The sequence below is a fragment of the Salmo salar genome, chromosome ssa13 (genome assembly GCF_905237065.1).
Source record: "Salmo salar chromosome ssa13, Ssal_v3.1, whole genome shotgun sequence".
Lineage (NCBI taxonomy): Eukaryota > Metazoa > Chordata > Actinopteri > Salmoniformes > Salmonidae > Salmo > Salmo salar.
This window is the reverse complement of record NC_059454.1, coordinates 34,049,060-34,076,633: the sequence shown is the minus strand read 5'-3', so window position 1 is coordinate 34,076,633 and position 27,574 is coordinate 34,049,060. Positions and strand designations below refer to the sequence as shown.

The window sequence follows — 27,574 nt, the reverse complement described above, 5'->3', positions numbered from 1 at the left end:
TGCGTAAAGTGCAAATCAATCTCAGAACAACAGCAAAGGACCTTGTGAAGATGCTGGAGGAAACAGGTACAAAAGTATCTATATCCACAGTAAAACGAGTCCTATATCGACATAACCTGAATGGCCGCTCAGCAAGGAAGAAGCCACTGCTCCAAAACCGCCATAAAAAAGCCAGACTACTGTTTGCAACCGCACATGGGGACAAAGATCGTACTTTTTGGAGAAATGTCCTCTGGTCTGATGAAACAAAATTAGAACTGTTTGGCCATAATGGCCATCGTTATGTTTGGAGGAAAAAGGGAGAGGCTTGCAAGCTGAAGAACACCATCCCAACCGTGAAGCACGGTGGTGGCAGCATCAAGTTGTGGGGGTGCTTTGCTGCAGGAGGGGCTGGGGCACTTCACAAAATAGATGGCATCACGGGGAAGGAAAATGATGTGGATATATGGAAGCAACATCTCAAGACATCAGTCAGGAAGTTAAAGCTTGGTCGCAAATGGGTCTTCCAAATGGACAATGACCTCAAGCATACTTCCAAATTTGTGGCAAAATGGCTTATCGACAACAAAGTCAAGGTATTGGAGTTGCCATCACAAAGACCTGACCTGAATCCTATAGAAAATGTGTGGGCAGAACTGAAAAAGCATGTGCGAGCAAGGAGGCCAACAAACCTGACTCAGTTACACCAACTCTGTCAGGAGGAATGGGCCAAAATTCACTCAACTTATTGTGGGAAGCTTGTGGAAGGCTACTCGAAACGTTTGACCCAAGTTAAACAATTGAAAGGCAATGCTACCAAATACTAATTGAGTGTATGTAAACTTCTGACCCACTGGGAATGTGATGATAGAAATCAAATCTGAAATAAATCATTCTCTCTACTATAATTCTGACATTTCACATTCTTAAAATAAAGTGGTGATCCTAACTGACCTAAAACAGGGAATTTTTTACTAGGATTAAGTGTCAGGAATTGTGCAAAACTGAGTTTAAATGTATTTGGCTAAGGTGTATGTAAACCTCCGACTTCAACTGTATATAAATAGTATGTCAAAATGTTTAAAGTGACCAGTGTTCATGACTATGTACACAGTATGGCAGCAGTCCATAAGGTGCAGGGTAGAGTACCTGATTTTAGCCGGCTAGTGACAGTGACTAAGGGGCAGAGTAGGGTAGGGTGCTGGGCTGAGAGCCGATATACATGACCCATGGTTGCTGATCCTTGATAAGTGCACATTATGGCATGACACGATACAGAGAACATTTTGAAATTGTGAAAAAGAGAGAGCGATAAAAAGAGAGAGGAGTCAAAAGAGGGAGAGACAGGACAGAGTGTGATATCCTTGTAATGTCTGTCCAGATCTCATGGTCTCTTGCATTCTTTGAGATTTGGAGCTGTTCTCCTGCCTGGGAAAGAGAGCCCTTTAAACACTTACAAAGAGATCAGCTTATTCCCTGGATCTATACTTTGTGGAAACACTCTGGATGACACTCTGGTCTGTCAGTGTTGGGGAAGCTACTCTGAAAATATAGTTTACCAAGCTACCAATTACTTCACACTGGAAGAAGTTGAGCTATAAAGCTACAGAGAAGTGTAGTTTAGAAAGCTAAAGCTACTTTGAAAAAGTAGTTGATTACATCAAAACTAACTGGTGAAATGTATCATATCTAAATCTGAAACCTTGTTTAATAAGTGCATTGCAGTTCACCACTCAAATACTGCAGATTCCTTTTGTATGGATAGCTGCATGTGATAATGCACTGTTGTTTAGTTTAGTTTATCAGGATCCCCATTAGCTATTGCACATGTACCAGCTACTCTTCCTGGGGTCCACAGAAAAACAAAATACATTACAGAGTACAGAACAGTTATAGACAAGAACAAAATAAGACATTACATACTAAATTAAATAAGAGTTATATATTGTCGAGACAACAAAAATACTATTTACACAATATTCATTTATACATATTAATGTTATTTTACACAGTACAGTTAATGAGATCTCTAGAAAGACAACAGGCTCTGTTATACAATATGTTTTTAAAAAGTTACAGTTTGCTGTGAGTCTATGCAGGACAAACCCATGAGCAGAAGCAGACCTAAGTGCCTGGTCTTTATTTGGAGGCTCATACACTGTAACATCCACATGGAGGGGAGGTAAATTCAAGGCGCACCATGAGAGAGAGTCGTCTCCTCTGTGAATGTTTATACAGCACTGCCAAAGCTGCCTGGCCTTATGTGGTCATGTCTTCGACTCCATCCAGCCTCATCTCCATCCAGGGACAGAGGGACCCCAGTGACCTCTGATGAAGAAGGGCCAAGGATGAGAGGGCCAGGATGACTGCTCTGATGAACTGTACAGGATAAAACACTAACACTGGGTGATCTCATGTCTTTGACAATCTATCTACAGTTTCACTGACAGGCAGCTCACTTGAGTCTCACTTGAGGCTCCAATTAGTATCCAAACAGGCATATTTTCTCACTTTTGAAACCTTTCTCAGTTGCGTTATACCTAAGACCTACTGTATAAGACTTATGAAACCTATCAGCTCATTATGTAACTGCTGGAATAAGTTTAAGGGTACTTAACAGTGCTAATTTGTACTGAACTAATAGTAAAGGAATTTGGGCTTTGAGAAACAAGTCTCCATAAATATTCTTACACTGTGAATAATGGCACTAGTCATTTCCAGGTACCTCCTGGAGCTGGCATGGAGATAGCAGGGGTACCCAAACCAGGACCACAGTTTGGGAACCACTAATCTAGGTCATGCAGAAACATCCATTGTGACATTTCTAAATCTCCTTCCATTTTAGCTCCATTAGCCTTATAGTTTGCGGGGCAGAGGCTCGGGGATCAGACATGTGGGACCTATTTCACAGATTAATGAATTACAGAGATGAATTTCCCCAATGTTTTTTTTCCAGAGCTAATCAAAAATTCTTGCCAAGTTAATTTATTTCTAATTCTTTTACAATGTGTATGCATCCTGAAACATTGTAAATGAACATAGTCAAACAGTGATGTGGGCTTTGATCTCACCTAAAAACATCTGGGTTCCTTAGCATTGGGCCAAAGCGCTGCAAGACTTTGTAGTGGGGCCGAGTGGCTATGGAAATGGGCAGTAGGAGTGCCTCAGGATGCAGTGAGTTTAGGGATGCAACCTACACTGTGTTCTGAGTTATCTAGCAGAACCTTATAGAGTAACAAAGAGATATATGATGGGACCCTGATGGCACTGCGCCTGGTCAAAGTTCTCTCTCTCTATTTATATAAAAAGAATCAGAATCTGCATGGGACTCCATAAGCCATGTAAGGCCTAACAGATGCCTGGGGAGACATTCCAACAGGATAGAAATAACAACACAACCTTAGATTGATGAACTGCACTGTGGGTTCTCTGTAAACACACAGCCAATGGGTTTACAACTCGTCACAACCAACCAGCACACAGAGGGTCTGCTGCTGTACAGTACACATGCTGGGGGTTGACTGGGCTGCTGTGGAGGGTCACTCCTTAGTACACTCCCTACAGTCCCTTCAGAAAGTATTCACTTTTTCCACATTTTGTATTGTTACAAAGTGGGATTAAATAAACAATGATATATATATATTTTAAACAATACATAACATACACATACAAATGACACCATACAAACACACACAAACATCAATGACATCACCCTACCCAGACCCACCTACTCACACCCCCATCTCCAGCGCCCGCATCACTCTCTGCCACATGGCCTCAAACTGCACCACTATGTTTCTCTCACTGCACCCTCATATGCCATGTCTTTTAATATGCAGACTGATTAAAAGTAAATGTACGTTGTAATTCTTCTCACAGACAACTTTCTAACTCTGCCCATAGTTTTTGGACTTTAAAACATTCCCTGAAGGCATAGATTATTGAGTCATTGTTAGTTTTACACTTAAGACATGACTGTGCTGTAAAATTTGTGAATGTTGTCCTTTGTATAATAAATTCTAGATATTAGTTTATACTGGATTAAGGGCTGAGGAGCGCCGCTGGATGCTCAGGGCTGAGGAGCGTCACTGGAGGCTCAGGGCTGGTGCGGGGAGCAGGAACAGGACGTACTGGACTGGGCAGGCGCACTAGAGGCCTGATGCGTGGGGCTGGCTTTGGAGGCGCCAGACTAGTAACACGCACCTCAGGGCTAGTGCGGGGAGCAGGAACAGGGTAAACTGGACCGAGGAGATGCACTGGTGGCCAGATGCTCTGCGCCGGCGCACTTCTCCCTGGCTGCCGGCCAACTCTCGCCCGGCAACGCTGCGGAGCCTTTATTGACCGCACCGGACTGTGCACGCGTATGGGCGCCACAGTGCGTATCTCCGCATAACAAGGTGCTTGCTTGATCCGTCGCTCCCCATAATAAGCATGGGGAGTTGGCTCAGTTCTCCATCCTGACTCTGCCCAACTCCCCGTGGGCACCCCCCCCCCCCAAAATTATTTTGGGGGTGCCTCTCGGCCTCATGTAGCTCCCTTAATTTCCTCTCCCAGAAATGTCGTTCTGCCTCCCACGTCCATCCTTCTCCTCGGTGCTCCAATCCCTGCTGCTTGGTCCTTGTTTGGTGGGAGGTTCTGTCATAGGCGTCGTAAGGATTGGACCAAGGCGCAGCGGGTAGTGCTCATCTTCTTAATTTATTTAAAGAAAACACTTAAACAAAATAAACAAAATGACGAAAACAGTTCCGTAAGGCCACACAGGCTATACAGGAAAACAACCACCAACAAAACACAAGTGAAACAAACCCCAACTAAATATGGCCTCCAATTAGAGGCAACGACAACCAGCCCTATCTAATTGGAGGTCCTACCAAAACCCCAACATAGAAATAGAAAACTAGATCTAAACATAGAAATAGAAAACATAGAACCTAAACCAAAAACACTGAAACACACAAAACAAACACCCCCTGCCTCGCCCAGACCAAAATACAATGACAAATAACCCCTTTAACTGGTCAGGACGTGACACTGAGTCTTTCTGGGTAAGTCTCTAAGAGCTTTGGACACCTGGATTGTACAATATTTGCCCATTATTCTTAAAAAATGTCTTCAAGCTCTGTCAAATTGGTTGTTAGACAGACATTTTCAAGTCTTGCCATAGATTTTGCCACTCAGGAACATTCAATGTTGTCTTGGTAAGAAACTCCAGCGTATATTTGGCCTTGTGTTTTAGGTAATTGTCCTGCTGAAAGGTTAATTTGTCTTCCAGTGTCTGTTGGAAAGCAAAGTGAACCAAGTTTTCCTCTAGGATTTTGCCTCTGCTTAGCTCTAGTCCTTGCCGATGTTCAAGTATACCCATAACATGATGCAGCTACCACCATGCTTGAAAATATGAATGGTTGTTCTCAGTGATGTGTTGTGTTTGCCCCAAACATAAGGCTTTGTACTTCTACCGTGCTTCTACATCTGCATTGCTTGCTGTTTGGGGTTTTAGGCTGGGTTTCTGTATAGCATTTTGTGACATCTGCTGATGTAAAAATGGCTTTCTAAATACATTTGATTGATTGAAATGTGATTGTATTCAGGACATAAAGTTAATTTCTTTGCCACATTGTTTGTAGTACTCTAGTGCCTTATTGCAAAAAGGATGTTTGTTTTGAATATTTAATTTTGTATTTTTCTCTGTCATTTATGTTAGTATTGTGGAGTAATTACAATGTTGTTGATCCATCCTCAGTTATCTCCTATCACAGCCATTAAACTCCGCAACTGTTTTAAAGTCACCATTGGCCTCATGGTGAAATCCCTGAGCGGTTTCCTTCCTCTCCGGCAACTGAGTTAGGAAGGGTGCCTGTATATTTGTAGTGACTGGGTTTTTGATAGACCATCCAAAGTGTAATTAATAACTGCACCATGTTCAAAGGGATATTTTATGTCTGCTTTTTAAAAAATCCATCTACCAATAGGTGCCCTTCTTTGAAAATAACTGGAAAACGTCCCTGGTCTTTGTGGTTGAATATGTGCTTGAAATTCACCACTCGACTGACGTACCTTACAGATAATTGTATGTGTGGGGTACAGAGATGGGGTAGTCATTTAAAAATCACGTTAAAAAACTATTAGTGCACACAGAGTGAGTCCATGCATCTTATTATTTTACTTGTTAAGGACATTTTTACTCCTGGACTTATTTAAGCTTGCCATAACAAAATGGTTTAATTCTTATTGACCCAAGACACTTCGGGTTTTTTTTTTAAATGTTATTTTGTAATTATTTCTAAAAACATAATTCGACTTTGACATTATGGGATATTGTGTGTAGATCAGTGACACAAAATCTAAATGTAATCAATTTAAAACTCAGGCTGTAACACAACAAAATGTGGAAAAGTCAAGGTGTGTGAATACTTTCTGAAGGAAATTAATATAAACACTCACCAGTTACCATCACTCCCTCCTACACACTATCTATGCTTTATAATCAGCTCCCGCCCTGTCTCAGCCCTGATGCAAAGCCTATCAGAGCGAGGCTGTGCTTAATGTTATTGCTCTGCAAAGTGTTTCATTTCTTGAAAGACTGCTTTAATGGTCAGCCCCCTCCTCTCTCTTCTTCTCACCTCTTATCCCCTAGGCTGGCTGCCTGGACTCTTGCCCGTTCACCCGCCTGGAAAATATGAGTGAGTTCCACCCTACCGGAATGACCATAGGCTACTGTACTGTACACATAACCATAAAAGCCTATGTTGCTTTTCACTGCAGATCTCTCCTGTTTCTGGCCATAATTTAGGAAATTACTGATAAGAGTAAACAACTAAAGTACCTCCCCATTTTGGCTTATTATTCTAACTTGGAAGACTTTTCCTCATCTAAGTACTGAGAGGCGTCAGGACTTCTGGCCAAATTTCTGCTCTTGTCCAAAGTTTGACATTAAGCATTTCCTCTGAGGAGGCAGATGTGTTTGCTTGTTTACAATCAAGGACTATAGCTTAATGTCTGCTGCTTTGCTGCACACAACAAAACATCTCCCTTGGCAGAGAGAAATGCACCAGGTTTTCATCATAAACAACGAAGAGAGTACTAAACATATCACACCATGCCACTTCCAGTTGATTTTTTGTGTGCACTTTTTTCTCCCAGGAAAATATTGCAAATATGTCTTCTTTCTGTGCTGACATCATGGAAACTTCATGCCTGAGCTCCAGAGCTTTGGAATTCTCCTGGCAGTATTGGGAGACCGTGACACTGTTAGTACTGTGGTAGTGGAGGGCCATGATACTCTACTGTGAGTACTGTGGTAGTGGAGGGTCATGATACTATACTGTGAGTACTGTGGTAGTGGAGGGCCATGATACTATACTGTAGGTACTGTGGTAGTGGAGGGCCATGATACTATACTGCAGGTACTGTGGTAGTGGAGGGCCATGATACTCTACTGTTAGTACTGTGGTAGTGGAGGGTCATGATACTCTACTGTTAGTACTGTGGTAGTGGAGGGCCATGATACTCTACTGTTAGTACTGTGGTAGTGGAGGGCCATAATACTATACTGTTAGTACTGTGGTAGTGGAGGGTCATGATACTATACTGTTAGTACTGTGGTAGTGGAGGGCCATGATACTATACTGTTAGTACTGTGGTAGTGGAGGGTCATGATACTATACTGTCAGTACTGTGGTAGTGGAGGGCCATAATACTATACTGTCAGTACTGTGGTAGTGGAGGGCCATGATACTATACTGTCAGTACTGTGGTAGTGGAGGGCCATGATACTATACTGTTAGTACTGTGGTAGTGGAGGGGCATGATACTATACTGTTAGTTCTGTGGTAGTGGAGGGCCATGATACTATACTGTTAGTACTGTGGTAGTGGAGGGCCATGATACTATACTGTTAGTACTGTGGTAGTGGAGGGTCATGATACTATACTGTCAGTACTGTGGTAGTGGAGGGCCATAATACTATACTGTCAGTACTGTGGTAGTGGAGGGCCATGATACTATACTGTCAGTACTGTGGTAGTGGAGGGGCATGATACTCTACTGTTAGTACTGTGGTAGTGGAGGGCCATGATACTATACTGTTAGTATTGTGGTAGTGGAGGGTCATGATACTATACTGTAGGTACTGTGGTAGTGGAGGGCCATGATACTATACTGTTAGTATTGTGGTAGTGGAGGGCCATGATACTATACTGTCAGTACTGTGGTAGTGGAGGGCCATGATACTATACTGTTAGTACTGTGGTAGTGGAGGGCCATGATACTATACTGTTAGTACTGTGGTAGTGGAGGGCCATGATACTATACTGTCAGTACTGTGGTAGTGGAGGGGCATGATACTATACTGTCAGTACTGTGGTAGTGGAGGGCCATGATACTATACTGTTAGTACTGTGGTAGTGGAGGGTCATGATACTATACTGTTAGTACTGTGGTAGTGGAGGGCCATGATACTATACTGTAGGTAAACGTCAATCATATCAGTTAATAAGACACTGTGAAAAACAACAGGAAATCACAAATGGAATGTTTCAATAGCAAAATATTTTCCAGACTATGCTGCCAGGTGCACTGTGCTTCTGAAGCAGCGCAGATTCTCCCCAGTCCCATCTCTCTCTTTCAAGGGTTGTGCAACAGTCAGGTGGTTGGCACAGTGACATGTCCGGTCATGTGTTAAGGAGCCTCCAGAGCACAGACCTAAATACATCTAATCTACAGAGAAGCCTTTTTTCTCTCTATGAGCAACAGATCAAATGAGTCTGGATGATATATCAGCTTAACGTAGAGTGATATTGGATCAGCACACTAGAGGTGACAATTACAGTAAGAGCTGGCAGTAAACCGGCCACAACATAATCAGCATTTAAGAGCCTTTGATAGCCAAGGTAACCCCCCCCCACACACACACACACACACAAACACACACAAACACACGATTAGGAACTATCAGTGATACTTAAATAGAATTCGTAGGATTTCAAACTAGCAGAGAACACTCATTTCTACAGTTCAAATAAGCTTCAAGTGGAAACAGTGGCTACAGAAACTACTCTGAGGATCCGACAAGAGAGGTAACAGTTGGTGTCTTACTCTGAAGTTCTTGGCCGTGGGAGAGGGTGAGGAGGGTGGTGAGTCTGACAGAGACTTCCTAGTCCTGGACAGCTCCTTGGTGCGCGGGTACATATATGACATCTCCACACTCTACCCAGGACACAGACGCAGGTCCGGTCAAGCCTCTACAGTACCGTCCACAGACAGAGGCTTCCAATCCAGAACAGAGGCACAGATCCACAGACTGTGGCTGGGGCTGCTGCTGCACTTAGCCTCACCGGGATCCTGACCAACAGGTGTATACGTGTATGAGGAGTCCCGATCCACAGTCCAGAGGGCTGGAGAGAGAGAACGCTGCTAACTCTGGAATTATTTCTGCTGATATGAACTCCCCCTCTCTTCCTCCCCAAAGTGTAGACAGCAAAACAATCATCAGACAAGAATGAAAACAGCCAAAATACCTTTCTCCTCTTAACTCGTACAACTCCTACAAACACACGCACCTCTGTTTTACTCAAGAAGTAGACTAATCAACTTAGTTGAGGATTGTTAGACCACAGCGTCAGCACTCCGAGACCCTGTTGTACATCAAAGTCGACAGAACGCACTAAGTCCTCGCACCCAAAGACAAACCTAACCACAGTGAAAAGTTTGTTCCAGATGATCTCGCTTCCCATGTTTCTCTAAATATTCACTCTCCATCTCCCTCCCATCTCTCCAGTCCCAACTGACTCCCTCACCCTCCACTCACTCCCCTCTCTCCCTGCTCACTCCAGCTCTGGCAGTACTCTCTGGCAGGCTGCCAGAGGCTCTGTTGTGTACAGGCTCTGGGCTAAAGCTGTCCATTGATGTGGATGAGGATAAGGAGAGGGGGGAGTAGACAGACAGAAGTAGGGGGGAGTCGAGATCAACAGTGACCGGTCAAGTAACCCTGTCCTCCTATGGCGCATCAGGGAGAAGTGATGTTAGTATGAGTGTTGACATTTGGATGTAGGGCCACTGTGTCCGAGCCCTCTCTGTTTTTCACAATCTGTTTCATGGTACTTGCCATGCTGCTGTAAAAACCATGACAGTGAGCTGAGCTCATGGGCTAATTTTACACTTGGTTTCTTCCTGTGTTGTCAGTTAGCACACACAAAGGCAACAATGACTCAATCTGTGGCAACTGCGTGGGGTTCTAGAACAAAGAAATATTAAGTCGCTGCGGGATTTCTCTATCTTACACAACTCCTCAATCCCCTCATCCCCCAACCCTTCCTCTCAGTCTGCACACACAGGCCATAGGCTCACTGTTACCTTCCTTTTATAGAGTTTTGCAGGGCTGTGGCTGTTCCTGAACTCTTTTATCTTCCTCACTCATCTACTGAAAAAGACACAAGAGAGAGAGAGAGAGAGAGAGAGAGAGAGAGAGAGAGAGAGAGAGAGAGAGAATGAGAAAGAATGAATGCTGGCCTGGCGGTCTTGTTTTGAGCCTTGGCCTGGTGCCCCCTTCCCAACATCTGAGTCATACTGAGGACTGATGTCGGTCTCTTTGCACAGGGCAAATGCAGCCATTCAACTGCAGCAAGGCAACGAGACAAAATCAGAGAAAGTAAATCTTCTAACTGAGATCTGAGCACATTTTCAAAGTTTGATATTTTTCTTTTTAAAGTCTGAACTTTGACCAATGTCTTATGCACATTGGTTTTGCACAAAACCTTAGTGTGATTTAAAACCTGGAGTTTTTGACTTGTGCCATGTCATCTCAATGATACATTATCTGTGCTTTATGGCCCATAGATAAGAACCATAGAAGTTTCACATATATCAAATATGAGATTCCAATCTGTCCGTATGAATTGTTCCAGTTCATATTCTACCCAGCATGCCTCAATGGCCATCTGTGTGCTGGAGAGTCTGTTTGTATCCCAAATGGAACCCTATTCCCTACAACATGCACTACTTTTGGCCAGAGCACTATGGGCCTTGGTCATAAGTAATGCACTATATAGGGAATAGGATGCTGGACAGTCTGCATTTCTACACAGGAAGTCCAATAGCTTCTCTGTGGCAGTGAACTGCACTGGTTCTGGCTGTGGAGATAGGCCTGCTGAGACCTATATAAAGAGTTGATTTCAGCTGGAGTTCCACACACTGGATCTGGGGCTTAGGTTGAGTAGACTGACTCCTTCCTTCATGACTTTCCATATGGAACATTCTCATACATCACTTGGCTATGGTCTCCTCCTCTCCTTTCCTCTCTCCCCCTCCGACTCAGAATAACTCTGGTCCTTAAACACTTACTTTGAAGTAATCAGGTTAATGTCATCAGTGTAGTCATATGTTACTCTGGCAGATGTACAATAAATACTAAATAAATACTAAATACTTTTCAAGGAGTGGATAGCGGCTGCTTGACTAGTTTAAAGGGAAAATTCACAATTTTCCAACTTCATATTCATCATTTCCAGCACCACCCCAACATCAACATATGTGAAAGTGGCGCTTTTCTATATTTTGTAGTAAAAACGATAGAAGAAGATCAGTGTTTCCAATGACATCATCAGTATGCATCATGTGATTTTAAACAGATGTGTGGGCATTGCCTACTTATTGGTTGATGATGTCATTGGAAACACTTATCCTCCTCTATATTTTTACCTGCAAAACAAACGCGCCATTTTCAAATATGTTGATGTTGGGGTGTTGCTGGAGATGATGAATATGAAGTAGATCTTTTTTAAATGTCCCTTTAAGTGTTACTGGCAGAGACAGATCCCTGGTGTGGGGTCATTCTACAAGTCTTAGAGAGGCCAAACCCCGAACAGCCACGGGGAGACAGACACACACGTAATAACACATACAGATACATTCAGACAGTCAGACTCTCTCGCCATCTGTTTTCTTGCCTTCGCTGGTCTGTCAAGATCTTTAGCATCTTTACGGGGGATGAGCTGTACCTTGGCCTAAGTCACAGCTGAGAGATGAGTTTTGAGAACCTCAGAGTTTACAGATACTCTGGAGTTCTAATACTACTCTCAACCCTCCTAAGCCAACCTGCTCTCTGCAACAACAGAACTGGTGAATCTCTGTAGCACACACAGCTAAGCTCCTTGCCGTGATGGGCTATACAGAACTAGCTCTCCTTACATTGAGAGTAGGTCTATCAAACACTCCTGTGTTTATCTCTCAGAGCTGTCAATGAATTCTGAATAATGGAATAATAAAGTTGGGAAATGAGGAAAGGAGAGGGAACAGGAAGCTCTCTGATAACATAATCTCAACATCAGGAGCTGAAGAAAGTAGAATTTATGCCTAGGAGCAAAGTCTTTCTCCCAGTTTTTTTTTCTCTCTCTCTTTCTCTCATTCCCTCAGCTTCCATGTTAATTATCCCATTTCAGAGCAGTGAAAGACGGGAGAGGTCTCCAGCTGAGATCTACTGCACCTGTCTCTGGTCTGGGTTCTGCTAAGATCATTATAGACAGAGGCAAGCAGAGTTCATTGTTGGTAATGGGGCCTGCGGTCACCTTTCCATCCTTTCCAGATAAAACCTTGCTGTCTGGTTAGGGGGGCGATTATCACAGTCAGATTTAGGCCTGGGTTTAAAAGCTGAGGAACGCTCATGTTACGGACTGTCTATGTCTGGGATTCCACCATGGGACAGCCGGACTGCAATAGAGAGAGTGAGCTCAAAAAGCAATCACTACCCTCTCACACTACAGTATACCATCCCCAAGTTAATCTACATTCTTCTCTGGGACTCCCCTCCACTGCACCGGCATCCCCCAAATCGCCTCAGTCCACTCCCTCTCGCTCTCTTTTCCCCCGTTAGTATCTATTTCTGGGAATCTCCATTTCACTGTAGGGGAGAGTGGGGTAAGTTGAGAAATGTTTTACATTCAGCATTACTCCATCAAGGGAAATATAGTATTATTTCTAACAAAGATATTTACATATATTTGGATGTTGTGTATCCCTGGAAATAATCAGAATTCATGTATACATTCCAGATTCCAGTTTTTAAAACATACCGTAGATTGTCCAAAAAGGTGGTCTCTTGGCAAAGATGAGCCTCGGGACAGGGTAAGTTAAGCCACCTACAGATTTCTGTACTGAATTAAATATGACCGCTACCTTTTTAAACCATGCCTATCTTCATTTCCCAAACACAATTCAACACAATGCAAAAGATTTTTTGCCTTTTAATATTATTTATTTTAACACATCTAACAAACACATTGTACTTTTTGAACACTTTTAACATAGGCCAGGCCAGGTTGTTACCTCACATCCCAGCCATAATGCCTTGCATTACGCCTGGGACGAAAACACTTCAATTTTCTCAACTTGCCATTGGCTCAACTTACCCAAAAGCAAACATTTTGACTATATATGCCCATACAAGGATGCACTTTCATGCTAGGTTTAGGACCTCATATTGAAGCTTCTAGAGACCCCAACTGATGTATATGTCACGGTCGTCATAATGGATGGACCAAGGCGCAGCGGGTATGTGAATGCTCATTTTATTTAACACGAAAAAAAAACAAGAAAACGATGAACGGACGACAAACAGCCTTGTAGGCTCACACAGCAGTACAAAGAACAATCTCCCACAATCCGCAAAACAAACAAACTCCTAATTATAGGACCTTCAATCAGAGGCAACGATAACCAGCTGCCTCCAATTGAAGGCCCCAATCCCAAATACTAAACATAGAAATAAACACCCTAGAAACAGACATAGAACTGTACAACATAGAACTAAACCAAAAACCCCGGAAACATAAATAAAACGCCCCTCTACATAAACACACACTTAAAACCATATAAAACAAATACCCCCTGCCACGTCCTGACCAAACTATAATAACAAATAACCCCTCTACTGGTCAGGACGTGACAGTATAGAACAATCTTAAAAGTATCTGCTTTGGTTTAGATACAAGCATCATAAAACCTCTAACACAGGGATAGGCAACTTCGATGTACGTGGGGGCCACCAAAAATCTGAACTCATCATGAGTGGCTTGCGTGTCTGCGTACCCACATCCATACCCACATAAGCCTTTTATGGGGCCCCAAGTGAGATTTTATTGTGAGCAAAACATTTTAGCGGCCCTCCTCTTGACAGCAGAGAGAACATTTTTACGTTTTAGAGTTAATTCCAGCAATTCTATACATTTTGCCATGGGGCGAGAGAAGATTTTGTCATTTTATATCTAATATCATGCAATTCTACACATTTTGCCATGGGGGCAGAGAGAAGATTTGTGCAGATGTCTAACCTACAGGTAGAAGGAAAACACCATTAGAGAAAGACAGAGAGAGAGAGAGACAGAACAGTATAATTCTGGCTGCAGAATTCAAGGCTAAGACGCAGGAGAGAAGCTCCCCATTTTGCCCAATATGGTATGGAACGTCAAGTTACCTGGAGCATGTGATGTGGTTGGAGAAGGAAAGGGAAGGAGAGGGTCTGTCACGCCCTGACCAGGTGAACTCTTCTATTTTGGTCAGGGTGTGGCATTTCTATAGTTTATTTTCTATGTTTTTGGTATAGCCTTGCTTTGGGGCGTATTTCTATGTTGGGTTCTGTCGATTCCCAATCAGAGACAGCTGTCACTAGTTGCCTCTGATTGGGGAATCATATTTAAGTTCCTTTTCCCCCCACGATGTTTGTGGGTTGTTGTCTCTTTTTGTTGGAGCAGTAGCGATACGTTTATTCTCTGTTTTGACCGTGTTATTTCAGTCTGTAATAAATAACATGAGTTCGCTCCCAGCTGCGCCTTGGTCCACTTCTTCCTTCCTGCACGACGATCGTTACAGGGTCACAGTTGTAAATGAGAACTTGTTCTCAACTGGCCTACCTGGTTAAATAAAGGTGAAATAAAATAAAAAGGGGGTGTGTGGGTGTTGCTCCCTGCCCTGGACTCTCTTCCAGTGTGACACAACAGCTCTATCACAAACGTTCAAACTACACTAACATTGCAGTACAGCTCCTCTGGCAATACACAACACTTTCAGGCCTCTGTATGCAACACCACTGATCAGATGTTAGTCAATACTTTGTATCAAAGAAAAGCAAGCACATTTAAACACACACACACACACATTCAGTGCCTTCGGAAAGTATTCAGACCCCTTGACTTTTTCCACATTTTGTTAGGTTACAGCCTTATTCCAAAATGTATGTTTATTTTTTTTTCATCAATCTACACACAATACCGCATAATGACAAAGCAAAAACTGATTTTTTGAAATATTACATTTACATAAGTATTCAGACCCTTTACTGAAGCACCATTGGCAGCAATTACAACCTCGAGTCTTCGTGAGTATGACGGTACAAGCTTGGCACACCTGTATTTGGGAAGTTTGTCCCATTCTTCTCTGCAGATCCTCTCAAGCTCTGTCAGGTTGGATGGGGAGCGTTGCTGCACAGCTATTTTCAGGTCTCTCCAGAGATGTTCGATCAGGTTTAAGTCCGAGCTCTGGCTGGGCAAATGAAGGACATTCAGAGACTTGTCCCGAAGCCAATCCTGCGTTGTCTGGGCTGTGTGCTTAGGGTCGTTGTCCTGTTGGAAGGTACACCTTTGCTCCAGTCTGAGGTCCTGAGAGCTCTGGAGCAGGTTTTCATCAAAGATTTCTCTGTACTTTTCTTTTCATCTTTGCTTCACTGTCGGGATGCCAGGTTTCCTCCAGACATGATGCTTGGCATTCAGGCCAAATAGTTCAATGTTGGTTTCATCAGATCAGAGAATCTTGTAGAGATGCGGGCTGTCATGTGCCTTTTACTGAGGAATGGCTTCCGTCTGGCCACTCTACCATAAAGGCCTGATTGGTGGAGTGCAGCAGAGATGTTTGCCCTTCTGGAATGTTCTCCATAGAGGAACTCTAGAGCTCTGTCAGAGTGACCATCGGGTTCTTGGTCACCTCCCTGACCATAGCCCTTCTCCCCCGATTGCTCAGTTTGGCCGGGCGGCCAGCTCTAGGAAGAGTCTTGGTGGTTCTAAACTTCTTCCATTTAAGAATGATGGAGGCCACTGTGTTCTTGGGGACCTTCAATGCAGCAGAAATGTTTTGGTACCCTTCTCCAGATCTGTGCCTTGACACAATCCTGTCTCGGAGCTCTACAGACATTTCCTTCGATCTCATGACTTGATTTTTGCTCTGACATGCACTGTCTACTGTGAGACCTTGTACAGACAGGTGTGTGCCTTTCCAAATCATGTCCAATAAATTGAATGTACCACAGTTGGACTCCAATCAAGTTGTAGAAACATCTCAAGGACGATTAGTGGAAACTGGATGCACCTGAGCTCAATTTCAAGTCTGGGTCTGAATACTTATGTAAATAAGCTATTTCTGTTTTAAATGTTGTATACATTTGAAAACATTTGTAAAAACCTGTTTTCGCTTTGTCATTATGGGCTATTGTGTGTAGATTGCTGAGGCTGTAATGTAACATTTGGAAAAAGTCAAGGGGTCTGAATACGGTCCGAAGGCACTGTACACGTATCAGTAATTGCAATATAATATAATACACTATGTGGACACCCCTTCAAATTAGTGGATTTGGCTATTTCAGCCATACCCGTTACTGATAGGTGAATAAAATCGGGCACACAGCCATGCAATCTTCATAGACAAACGTTGGAAGTAGAATGGCCCGTACTGAAGAGATCAGTGACTTTCAACATGGCACTGTCATAGGATGCCACCTTTCCAACAAGTCTGTGCATCAAATTTCTGCCCTACTAGAGCTTCTCCTATCAACTGTAAGGGCTGTTATTGCTAATTGGAAACGTCTAGGAGCAACAACAGCTCAGCCGCGAGGTGGTAGGGCACACAAGCTCACAGAACGGGACCGCCGAAGCACATAAAAATAATTTGTCCTCGGTTGCAACACTAGTAGTAGTAGTGTAGTCCCGTGTGGCTCAGTTGGTAGAGCATGGTGTTTGCAACGCCAGGGTTGTGGGTTCGATTCCCACGGGGGACCAGTACGGAGAAAAAAATATATGAAATGTATGCATTCACTACTGTAAGTCACTCTGGATAAGAGTGTCTGCTAAATGACTAAAAATGTAAATGTAAACACTCACTGCCGAGTTCCAAACTGCCTCTGGAAGCAACATCAGCACAAGAACTGCTTGTCAGGAGCTTCATGAAATGGGTTTCCATTGCCATGCAACTGCACACAAGCCTAAGACCACCATGGGCAATGCCAAGCGTTGGCTTGCATGGTGTAAAGCTCACTGCCATTGAACTGGAGTTGTGGAAATGCGTTATCTGGAGTGATGAATCACGCTTCATCATCTGGCAGTCTGACCGACAAATATGGGTTTGGTGGATGCCAGGAGAACGCTACCTGCCCGAATGCATACTGCCAACTTCAAAGTTTGGTGAGGAAGAATAATGGTTTGGGGCTGCTTTTCATGGTTCGGGCTAGGCCCTTTAGTTCCAGTGAAGGGAAATCTTAACGCTACCGTATACAACGACATTCTAGACAATTCTGTGCTTCCAACTTTGTGGCAATAGTTTGGGGAAGGTCCTATCCTGTTTCATCATGACAATGTCTCCATGCACACAGCTAGGTCCATACAGAAATGGCTTCTCAAGATCGGTGTGGAAGAACTTGACTGGTCTGCACAGGGCCCTGACCTCAACCCCATCGAAGTCCTTTGGGATGAATTGGCACCCCGACTGCCAGCCAGGCCTAATCACCTCACCAATGCTCATGGCTGAATGGAAGCAAGTCCCCACAGCAATGTTCCAACATCTAGTATAAAGTGGAGGCAGTTCTAGCAACAAAGGGGGGATCAACTCCCTATAAAATGCCCATGATTTTGGAATGAGATGTTTGACGAGCAGGTGTCCACATACTTTTGGTCCCGTGTGGCTCAGTTGGTAGAGCATGGCACTTGCAACGCCATGGTTGTGGGTTTGATTCCCACAGGGGACCAGTACGAACAAATATGAAAATATATGCACTCACTACTTTAAGTCGCTCTGTATAAGAGTGTCTGCTAAATGACTAGAATGAATGAGAATGTAGTGTATTTCAAGAATCATAGAAATCCCATGCTATTACTCTGACAATATAATCAGTGAAGTGTGTAATAGAATATATTACAATTCCCCATCGCAAATGCAACTAATGTTGCTCAACAAATGGCCCATCATCTGGGAGGAGAATGGCACTGTACTGAAATAATACTTTCTTTTGTCACCACCTAGTGGTAGCTGAAAATGTCACAGACGGAGTTTATATTTTTTGTGTTGTTCAATTCTGAAAAATGTGAAATCTATAAGATCATAGCTTTAACGTTGGTAGTGAATTTGATCAAACCCACATACCTTAAAAGTCTGGTAGGTTTCATCTGCCTCTTGGTCACAGAACCAAAGATGTTTCTCTCTTGTGGCGTGGCCATCTTTGGAGGGATCCTCAATGGGGTTCTGGTTTTCATCTTTCCATTCAACTTCTATAGTATTCACATGATAAGAGACAATCACTAAACAGTTACTGCACCTAACCATGCCAAGTTCTTTATCCTATAGAGTTCTTACAGTAAAAAATAAAAATAAAACAAATAAAAACTGATGGACTGACAGCAGACAGTCTTACATAATCATAGGACGAAGGGTGTCAGGTATAACTGTCATAGGGGTCGTTGAATGGAGACCACGGCGCAGCGTGTATAGTGCTCATTCTTTGTCTTTAATGAATACACTTTAACAACAAAACGACCAACAACAGTCCCGTCAGGTCCACTAGACTAAACGGAAACAACTACCCACAAACCCCAAAGGAAAACAGGCTGCCTAAGTATGGCTTCCAATCAGAGACAACGAAAGACACCTGCCTCTGATTGGAAACCATACCCGGCCAAAACATGGAAAACGAAACGTAGAAATAGAATTCTAGCACGAACCCACCTGGAAACAGAAAACCCCAAAACCACCCAAAACAACCACCTGTCACGCCCTGACCACTCCACTATGGCAAATTACCTCTTACAATGGTCAGGATGTGACAATAACAATTTATTCCTATGGTACATACTGTATATCACATGACAAGGATATATCGATACAGTAACATTTCTGTAGCAAAGCAACTTCCTTAAAACATGCTTGAGTAAAATATAAACATCCGGATTCAGTCGTTTCTGTGTGACTGTGTACAATGTGTGGTTGCTGACCTCTGGAGGATGTGCGGTTGGCCAGGCTGGAAGAGAAAGGCAGGGTATAGAGCCCACTGGCAGAGAGAGATGTGAGGCCTGGTCCTGCAGTGGAATACTCTGCCTCCATGGTCCCCAGCCTTGATCTATGATTTCCAAGCTTAAAATGGTAAAAACAGCGCTTCAATACTTGGCTCATCTGAACCTTGAACTACACAGCTACTATAGTACAAGATGACTTCTCACAAAATTCCATTCATAGATTATCTATAAACAATAACCAATGACAATAATAAGATCCTGAGGTGAAAGGTTAATGCTAAATGACTGAAGTTTTATCCCCACCTCATCTATCTCCCTGCTCCATGTAGGACTGTGATCCTCTGTCTCCATATACTGGGCCAGGCTGGACCTGGCCTCTCCTCTGTCCTCTGTAGACCCTCTCCCCCGCAGACAGGACCTGTCAGTCAGTCTGCTACATCCATCCTCTGTCTGTCTGTCTCTGTCCAGAGGAGACAGGCTGTAGGTCCTCTGAGCCTCCTTCAGTTCAGCCAGGGTCACACCCTGACGAAGATGCAGACAGTACATCCTAAGATCAACAAGATACTATAGATCAGTGGTTCCCAAACTTTTTATAGTCCTGTACACCTTCAAACATTCAACCTCCAGCTGTGTACCCCCTCTAGCATTAGGGTCAGCGCACTATCAAATGTTGTTTTTTGCCGTCATTGTAAGCCTGCCACACACACAATATGCGATACATTTATCAAACATAAGAATGAGTGTGAGTTTTTGTCACAACCCGGCTCGTGGTAAGTGACAAAGAGCTCTTATAGGACCAGGGCACAAATAAAAATATAATAATAATCAATAATTTTGCTCTTTATTTAACCATCTTACATATAAAACCTTATTTGTTCATTGAAAATTGTGAATAACTCATCACAGGTTAATGAGAAGTGTATGCTTGAAAGGATGCACATAACTCTGCAATGTTGGGTTGTATTGGAGAGAGTGTAACGGCTGTCGTTAGAAGAAGGGGACCAAAGCGCAGCGTGGTAAGTGTTCATAATTATTTAATACTGAGAACATTAGACTAAAAATAACAACAACGAAAAGCCAACAGTTCTGTCAGGTAACAGATAACAAAATAGAAAACAACTACCCACAAACACAGATGGGAAAAGGCTGCCTAAGTATGATTCCTAATCAGAGACAACGATAGACAGCTGCCTCTGATTAGGAACCATGCTCGGCCAAAACAAAGAAATACAATACATAGATGCCCCCCCCCCCAAAGGTGCGGACTCCTGGCCGCAAACCTGAACCTATAGGGGAGGGTCCGGGTGGGCATCTACCCTTGGTGGCGGCTCCGGTTCGGGGCGTAGCCCCCACTCCGCCCGCTGATCCCTCCACTTTTGTATAGCCGGATCGTGGATCGTTGTCGGAGGAACCGGACCGTGGATCAGCGCCGGAGGTGCTGGGCTGCGGACCGCCGCTGGAGACTCCGGGCTGCGGACCGCCGCTGGAGACTCCGGGCTGCGGACCGCCCTGGAGACTCCGGGCTGCGGACCGTCGTTGAAGACTGGACTGGGGAACGTCGCTGGAGGTTCCGGACTGTGGGCCGTCGCTGGAGGTTCCGGACTGTGGGCCGTCTCAGGTGGTTCCGGACTGTGGGCCGTCTCAGGAGCTTCCGGACTGTGGACCGTCTCAGGAGCTTCCGGACTGTGGACCGTCTCAGGAGCTTCCGGACTGTGGACCGTCTCAGGAGCTTCCGGACTGTGGACCGTCTCAGGAGGTTCCGTACTGTGGACCGTCTCAGGAGGTCCTGGACTGTAGACCGTCTCAGGAGGCTCCGTGCCATGGATCATCACTACAGGTTCCGCGCCATGGATCATCACTGGAGGCTTCTTGCCATGGATCATCACTGGAGGCTCCGGGCTATGGATCGTCACTGGAGGCTTCGTGCAATGGATTATCACTGGAGGCTTCGTGCCATGGGTCATCCCTACAGGTTCCGGGCCATGGATCATCCCTACAGGCTTCTTGCCATGGATCATCACTTGAGGCTTCATAGGTGGAGCCGGAATAGGTCTCACCGGACTAGGGAACGTCGCTGGAGGTTCCGGACTGGGGAACGTCGCTGAGAGTTCTGGACTAGGGAACGTTGCTGGAGGCCGGGTGCGCAGAGCAGGCACAGGGTATACTGGGCCTTGGAGGCGCACTGGGGGTCTGGAGCTTATGACTGGCACAACCCGTCCTGGCTGGATACTTCCTTTAGTCCAGCAAGGGTGGGTCACTGGCACAGGACGAACTGGGCTGTGCAGGCGCACTGGCGACACAGTGCGTAGAACTGGCGCAGGATATACTGGGCCGTGGAGGTGCACTGGAGGTCTGGAGCTTATGGCTGGCACAACCCGCCCTGACTGGATACTTGCTTTAGCCCGGCAAGCACAGGGCGCGGGCACAGGACGAACTGGGCTGTGCAGGCGCACTGGCGACACAGCGCGTAGCGCCGGCGCAGGATATCCTGGACCGAGTAGGCGTACTGGAGACCAGGAGCGCTGAGCTGGCACAATCCTTCCTGGCTGGATGCCAACTCTAGCACGGCAACTGCGGGGCACAGGCACAGAGCGCACCGGAGATACGGTGTGCATCACCACATTACATGGTGACTGACTGTTCACATGCTCCCCACGGTAAGCGCGGGGAGTTGGCTCAGGTCTCAACCCTGACTTCGCCAATCTCCCCGTGTGCCCCCTCAAGAATTTTTTGGAGCTGCCTCTCGGGCTTCCGTTGTTGCCATGCTAGTTCCTCATAGCATCACCGTTCTGCTCTCGCTGCCTCTATTTCCTCCTTTGGACGGTGATACTCCCCGTCCTGCCTCCAGGGTCCTTTCCCGTCTAGGATTTCCTCCCAGGTCCATTCATCCTGACCACGCTGCTTGGACCTTTGGTGGTGGGTAGTTCTGTAACGGCTGTCGTTAGAAGAAGGGGACCAAAGCGCAGACTCACTCAGTTCTGGGTCGTAGGCCGACTCACTCAGTTCCAGATCATAGGGAGACTCATTCAGTTCACATTTAATTTCCATCTCACCCTGTTCCGGGTCGCAGGCAGACTCCCTCGGTTCCGGGTCGCAGGCAGACTCCCTCGGTTCCGGGTCGCAGGCAGACTCCCTCGGTTCCGGGTCGCAGGCAGACTCCCTCGGTTCTGGACTGGACACTGTTGCTGGATACTCTGGACTGCACACTGTTGCCGGATACTCTGGACTGCACACTGTTGCCGGATACTCTGGACTGCACACTGTTGCCGGATACTCTGGACTGCACACTGTTGCCGGATACTCTGGACTGCACACTGTTGCCGGATACTCTGGACTGCACACTGTTGCCTGATACTCTGGACTGCACACTGTTGCCGGATAATCTGGACGGGGCACTGTTGTTGGATCCTCTGGACGGGGCACTGTCTCCGAACTCTCGAGGCTGGGCTGACGCACTGGAAGCCTGATGCGTGGGGCTGGTAGAGGAGGTACCAGGCTGGAGACACGCACCCTAGGGCTAGTGCGGGAAGCAGGAACCGGCCGAGAGGAACTACTATTACGCACTATAAGCCTGATGCGTGGTGATGGTACTGGAACTGCCAGTTTGAAACCACGCACCCCATGGCTAGTGCGAGGAGCGGGAACAGGCTGAATAGGACTAGGCTGACTCATTGGAAGCTTGATCCGTGGTGCTGGTACTGGTCGTGCCAGACTGGAGGTACGCACTTCCGGGTCAGCACGAGAGGCGGGAACTGGACAGACTGGGCCATGGAGGCGCACAGGTGGTCTTGCTCGCACCTCCTGCACAACCCGTCCTGGCTGGGTGGAACTAGCAGCCCTGTACGAGCGGGGTGCTAGTACAGGGCGAACTGGGCTGTGCAGGGGCTTGATGGTTACCGTGCGTAGAGCGGGCGTAGGGTAGCCTGGTCCTAGGAGGCATACCAGCGACCATACGCGCTGCGCAGGCATCCTCCTACCAGGCTGGATGCCCACTCTAGCACGGCATCTGCGAGGGGCTGGAATAGCTCGCACCGAACTGTGCGTGCGTATGGGCGAGATTGTGCGCACCTCAGCAAAACACGGCGCCCTCCCCTCCATACGCCCCTCCATATAATCACAGGTAGCTGGCTTATGGCTCTTCCTTGGCCTAGCCAAACTACCCGTGTGCCCCCCCAGAAATAATTCTTGGGGGTGCCTCTCCGGCTTCCTCGCCAGTCGTGTTCCCCGGTAGCGTTCCCGGTCCTCCCCAGCCTTCTTCCACGGGCCCTCTCCAGCCAGAATCTGTTCCCAAGTCCATCTCTCTCTATAGTCCATATACTCCACCTGCTGCTCCTTTCTCCGCTGCTTGGTCTCTTTATGGTGGGTTGTTCTGTCACGAATGTAGCCGTGTTGAATAGACCAAAACGCAGCTGGGATATGTATGCTCATCTTTAATTATATTTGAATAAAGTGAACACGGGAAAACAATAAACAAGAACGACTAGTAACAGTTTTACAGGCTATACAGATACTTTAGCAGTATAAAATAAACAACTCACAACCCCAGGAGAAAAACACACACCTAATATATGACTCCCAATCAGGAACAACGATATCCAGCTGTTCCTGATCGGGAGTCACACAGACTAACACAGAAACAGAACAACTAGAAACTACATACAACACACAACTTCTGCCACGTCCTGACCAAATACTAAACAACTACTCCCTCTGCTGGTCAGGACATGGCAGTCAGTGTCTTAACAGCGTGATTTGCCAAGGCAAGAAACTCTGAGCGCAGCCCTATCCAGAAATCTGGCAGTGGCTTCTGATTAAATACAATTTTCACAGATCCGCTTGTTGCAATTTCGATGAGGCTCTCTTGTTCAGATATCACTAAGTGGACTGGAGGCAGGGCATGAAAGGGATAACAAATCCTGTTGTTTGTGTTGTCCATTTCAGGAAAGTACATGCGGAATTGCGCAACCAGCTCACTCAGGTGCTTCGCTATATCACATTTGACATTGTCCATAAGCTTGAGTTCATTTGCACATAAAAAAATCATACAATGATGGAAAGACCTGTGTGCTGTCCTGACAGAAAAGAGCTACAACTTCTTAATCATAGCCTCAATTTTGTCCAAGCGGTCAGACAAGTGAAAATTATGGTCACTAAAGAAAACTTTAAGCTCTTCTCTCAATTACAAAAAATGTGTCAATACTTTGCCCCTTGATAACCAGCCCACCTCTGTATGTTGTAAAAGCGTTACATGGTCGCTGCCCATATCATTGCATAATGCAGAAAATGTTCAGGGGCCCATTTTCACTGTAGTGTCCAAAACGTCTTTCAAGCTGTCAGGCATTCCCTTGGCAGCAAGAGCCTCTCGGTGGATGCTGCAGTGTAGCCAAGTGGCGTCGGGAGCAACTGCTTGCACGCGCGTTACCACTCCACTATGTCTCCCTGTGATGGCTTTTGCACCATCAGTACAGACACCAAAGTCAATTTGATGTCACAAAGCTGTCCAGTACTTTAAAAACATCCTATCATGTTGTCCTGGTTTCCAGTGGTTTGCTGAAGAGGATGTCTTCATTAATTGACCCCCCATAAACGTAACGGACATATAACAGGAGCTGTGCCAGGCCCGCCACATTTGTTGACTCATCCATCTGTAACACATATAATTCACTGGCTTGTATGCGAAGCAGTAATTGTTTCAAAACATCTCCTGCTGTGTCACTGATGTGTTGTGAAACAGTGTTGTTTGATGAAGGCATTGTCTGTATAGTTTTTTTGGTCTTTCCCACAGTATTGTCCCAGCTGTCCTAGCTTACCATATAAGACGCTTCTTGCCCCTTCTTATTAATGGTATATGTTGCTTTTATACATGTCTTACTACTGGAGAGTCAAAAAACTCCTGTGGCTAATTTCTCAAATTGTCATGTTTCGTTTCTAAATATCTGCGAAAGAGTGAAGCTTTCCCGCGAGAGATTAACGGTTAATGTGATTGGATGTTAATGATTTGACTAGGCTACCTGTATTTGACATTGTGTTGTTATTTCGCTGAACACTAGATGGTTTAATTTTATTTTTGGCAGTGAAACGAGGCTACTCAGCTGAGAAACAAACCTCACTCAAAAAATGTTTTAAATGTTTTTATTTCACCTTTATTTAACCAGGTAGGCCAGTTGAGAACAAGTTCTCATTTACAACTGCGACCAGTGCAACACAAACAACAACACAGAGTTACACATGGAATAAATAAACATACAGTCAATAATAAAATAGAAAAAGTATATATACAGTGTGTGCAAATGAGGTAGGATAAGGGAGGTAAGGCAATAAATAGGCCATAGTGGCGAAATAATTACAATATAGCAATTAAACACTGGAGTGATAGATGTGCAGAAGATGAGTGTGCAAGTAGAGATACTGGGGTGCAAAGGAGCAAAATAAATTAAATAAATAACAGTATGGGGATGAGGTAGTTGGATGGGCTATTTACAGATGGGCTATGTACAGGTGCAGTGATTTGTGAACTGCTCTGACAGCTGGTGCTTAAAGTTAGTGAGGGAGATATGAGTCTCCAGCTTCAGTGATTTTTGCAATTTGTTCCAGTCATTGGCAGCAGAGAACTGGAAGGAAAGGTGGCCAAAGGAGAAATTGGCTTTGGGGGTGACCAGTGAAATATACCTGCTGGAGCGAGTGCTACGGGTGGGTGCTGCTATGGTGACCAGTGAGCTGAGATAAGGCAGGGCTTTACCTAGCAAAGACCTATAGATGACCTGGAGCCAGTGGGTTTGGCGACGAATATGAAGCGAGGGCCAGCCAACGAGAGCATACAGGTCGCAGTGGTGGGTAGTATATGGGGCTTTGGTGACAAAACGGATGGCACTGTGATATACTGCATCCAATTTGCTGAGTAGAGTGTTGGAGGCTATTTTGTAAATGACATCGCCGAAGTCAAGGATCGGTAGGATAGTCAGATTTACGAGGGTATGTTTGGCAGCATGAGTGAAGGATGCTTTGTTGCGAAATAGGAAGCCGATTCTAGATTTAATTTTGGATTGGAGATGCTTAATGTGAGTCTGGAAGGAGAGTTTATAGTCTAACCAGACACCAAGGTATTTGTAGTTGTCCACATATTCTAAGTCAGAACCGTCCAGAGTAGTGATGCTGGACGGGCGGACAGGTGTGAACAGTGATCGGTTGAAGAGCATGCATTTAGTTTTACTTGCATTTAAGAGCAGTTGGAGGCCACGGAAGGAGGGTTGTATGGCATTGAAGCTTGTCTGGAGGTTAGTTAACACAGTGTCCAAAGAAGGGTCAGAAGTATACAGAATGGTGTCGTCTGTGTAGAGGTGGATCAGAGAATCACCAACAGCAAGAGCGACATCATTGATGTATACAGAGAAAAGAGTCTGCCTGAGGATTGAACCCTGTGGCACCCCCAAAGAGAGTGCCAGAGGTCCGGACAAAATCTATAGCCCCGTTGAAAAATATAAATATACTGTTTGAAAATGTGAAGAATTTTATTTTCTTTTTATTTGGCGTACCCCGACGACATTTCGCGCACCCCAGTTTGGAAATACTTGCTATATATAAATAGTCCAATAAAATCACATGAATAGTAAAGCATATCTTGGGGTTGGGTTCCCTGACACAGACTAAGCCTTGTCTTGGATTCCTAATGGAGAATTTCCATTGACCATGCATTTTCACTCCAGGACTAGACTTAATCTGTGTCTGGGAAATTGGCCCTTGTGTTGTACCTGTGTGGATCTGCGGGTTTGCCTGGCCTGGCGAGACCTGGCCTTCCTCTGAGACTCTGCCTCCTCATCTCTCACCGGGGTTAGATATGACCTGCAGGGTTGGAAACAGGACAGCTGCACTTTGGAGGACATAGCTGTCATGCCCTATAAATAGTTTCAATGAACTCTGGCCACACTGTCACCTAGTACTCGAGCACAGCACGAGGTAACAACATATCAGGGTGAGTTGACATTAGGCTCAAATTATCATCAAACCTTTCAGGATAAGAGGGTAACAGTGCAATCAATCACATCCATAATCTTCATGGGAAGTGATCGCTCTGAAAGGTACTACCAAAACAGATATTCAGAGCAGGTTACATGTAATTACGTCCTCATTATGTTGAAGTGGCTCTTCATTCCATCGCTCAACAACCTAAACAACTTAATTCGTTATTCATATCATGATATACTTAATGAAAGACCACATACTTATTATGCAAATCACAAAACAACTATGGACTACACAAAGTACACAATAAGTTCACAATAATAACCAAAGGACTGAATCACCTCCTCAATGCTTAGCGCTATAATCAATAGTACAATTCT

At 45.0% G+C, this 27,574-nt stretch overlaps 1 protein-coding gene across 4 annotated transcripts in view; it reads right to left on the bottom strand.

The window, feature by feature from the left end:
- Positions 1-27,574, bottom strand: part of LOC106567285 (protein phosphatase 1 regulatory subunit 12B) — a 44,950-nt gene that overhangs the window by 16,147 nt on the left and 1,229 nt on the right. For 3 of the 4 annotated variants that reach the window (XM_014136419.2, XM_014136420.2, XM_014136418.2), the window contains exons 2-5: positions 26,984-27,074; positions 19,539-19,757; positions 19,215-19,353; positions 18,370-18,494 (exon numbers count right to left, since the gene is read on the bottom strand). In XM_014136419.2, coding sequence (XP_013991894.1) covers positions 18,370-18,494; positions 19,215-19,353; positions 19,539-19,757; positions 26,984-27,074 — 574 coding nt within the window. Of the gene's footprint in view, positions 1-9,072; positions 9,775-18,369; positions 18,495-19,214; positions 19,354-19,538; positions 19,758-26,983; positions 27,075-27,574 lie in introns of those variants that run through there. The other variant, XM_014136422.2, reaches the window with a different exon arrangement.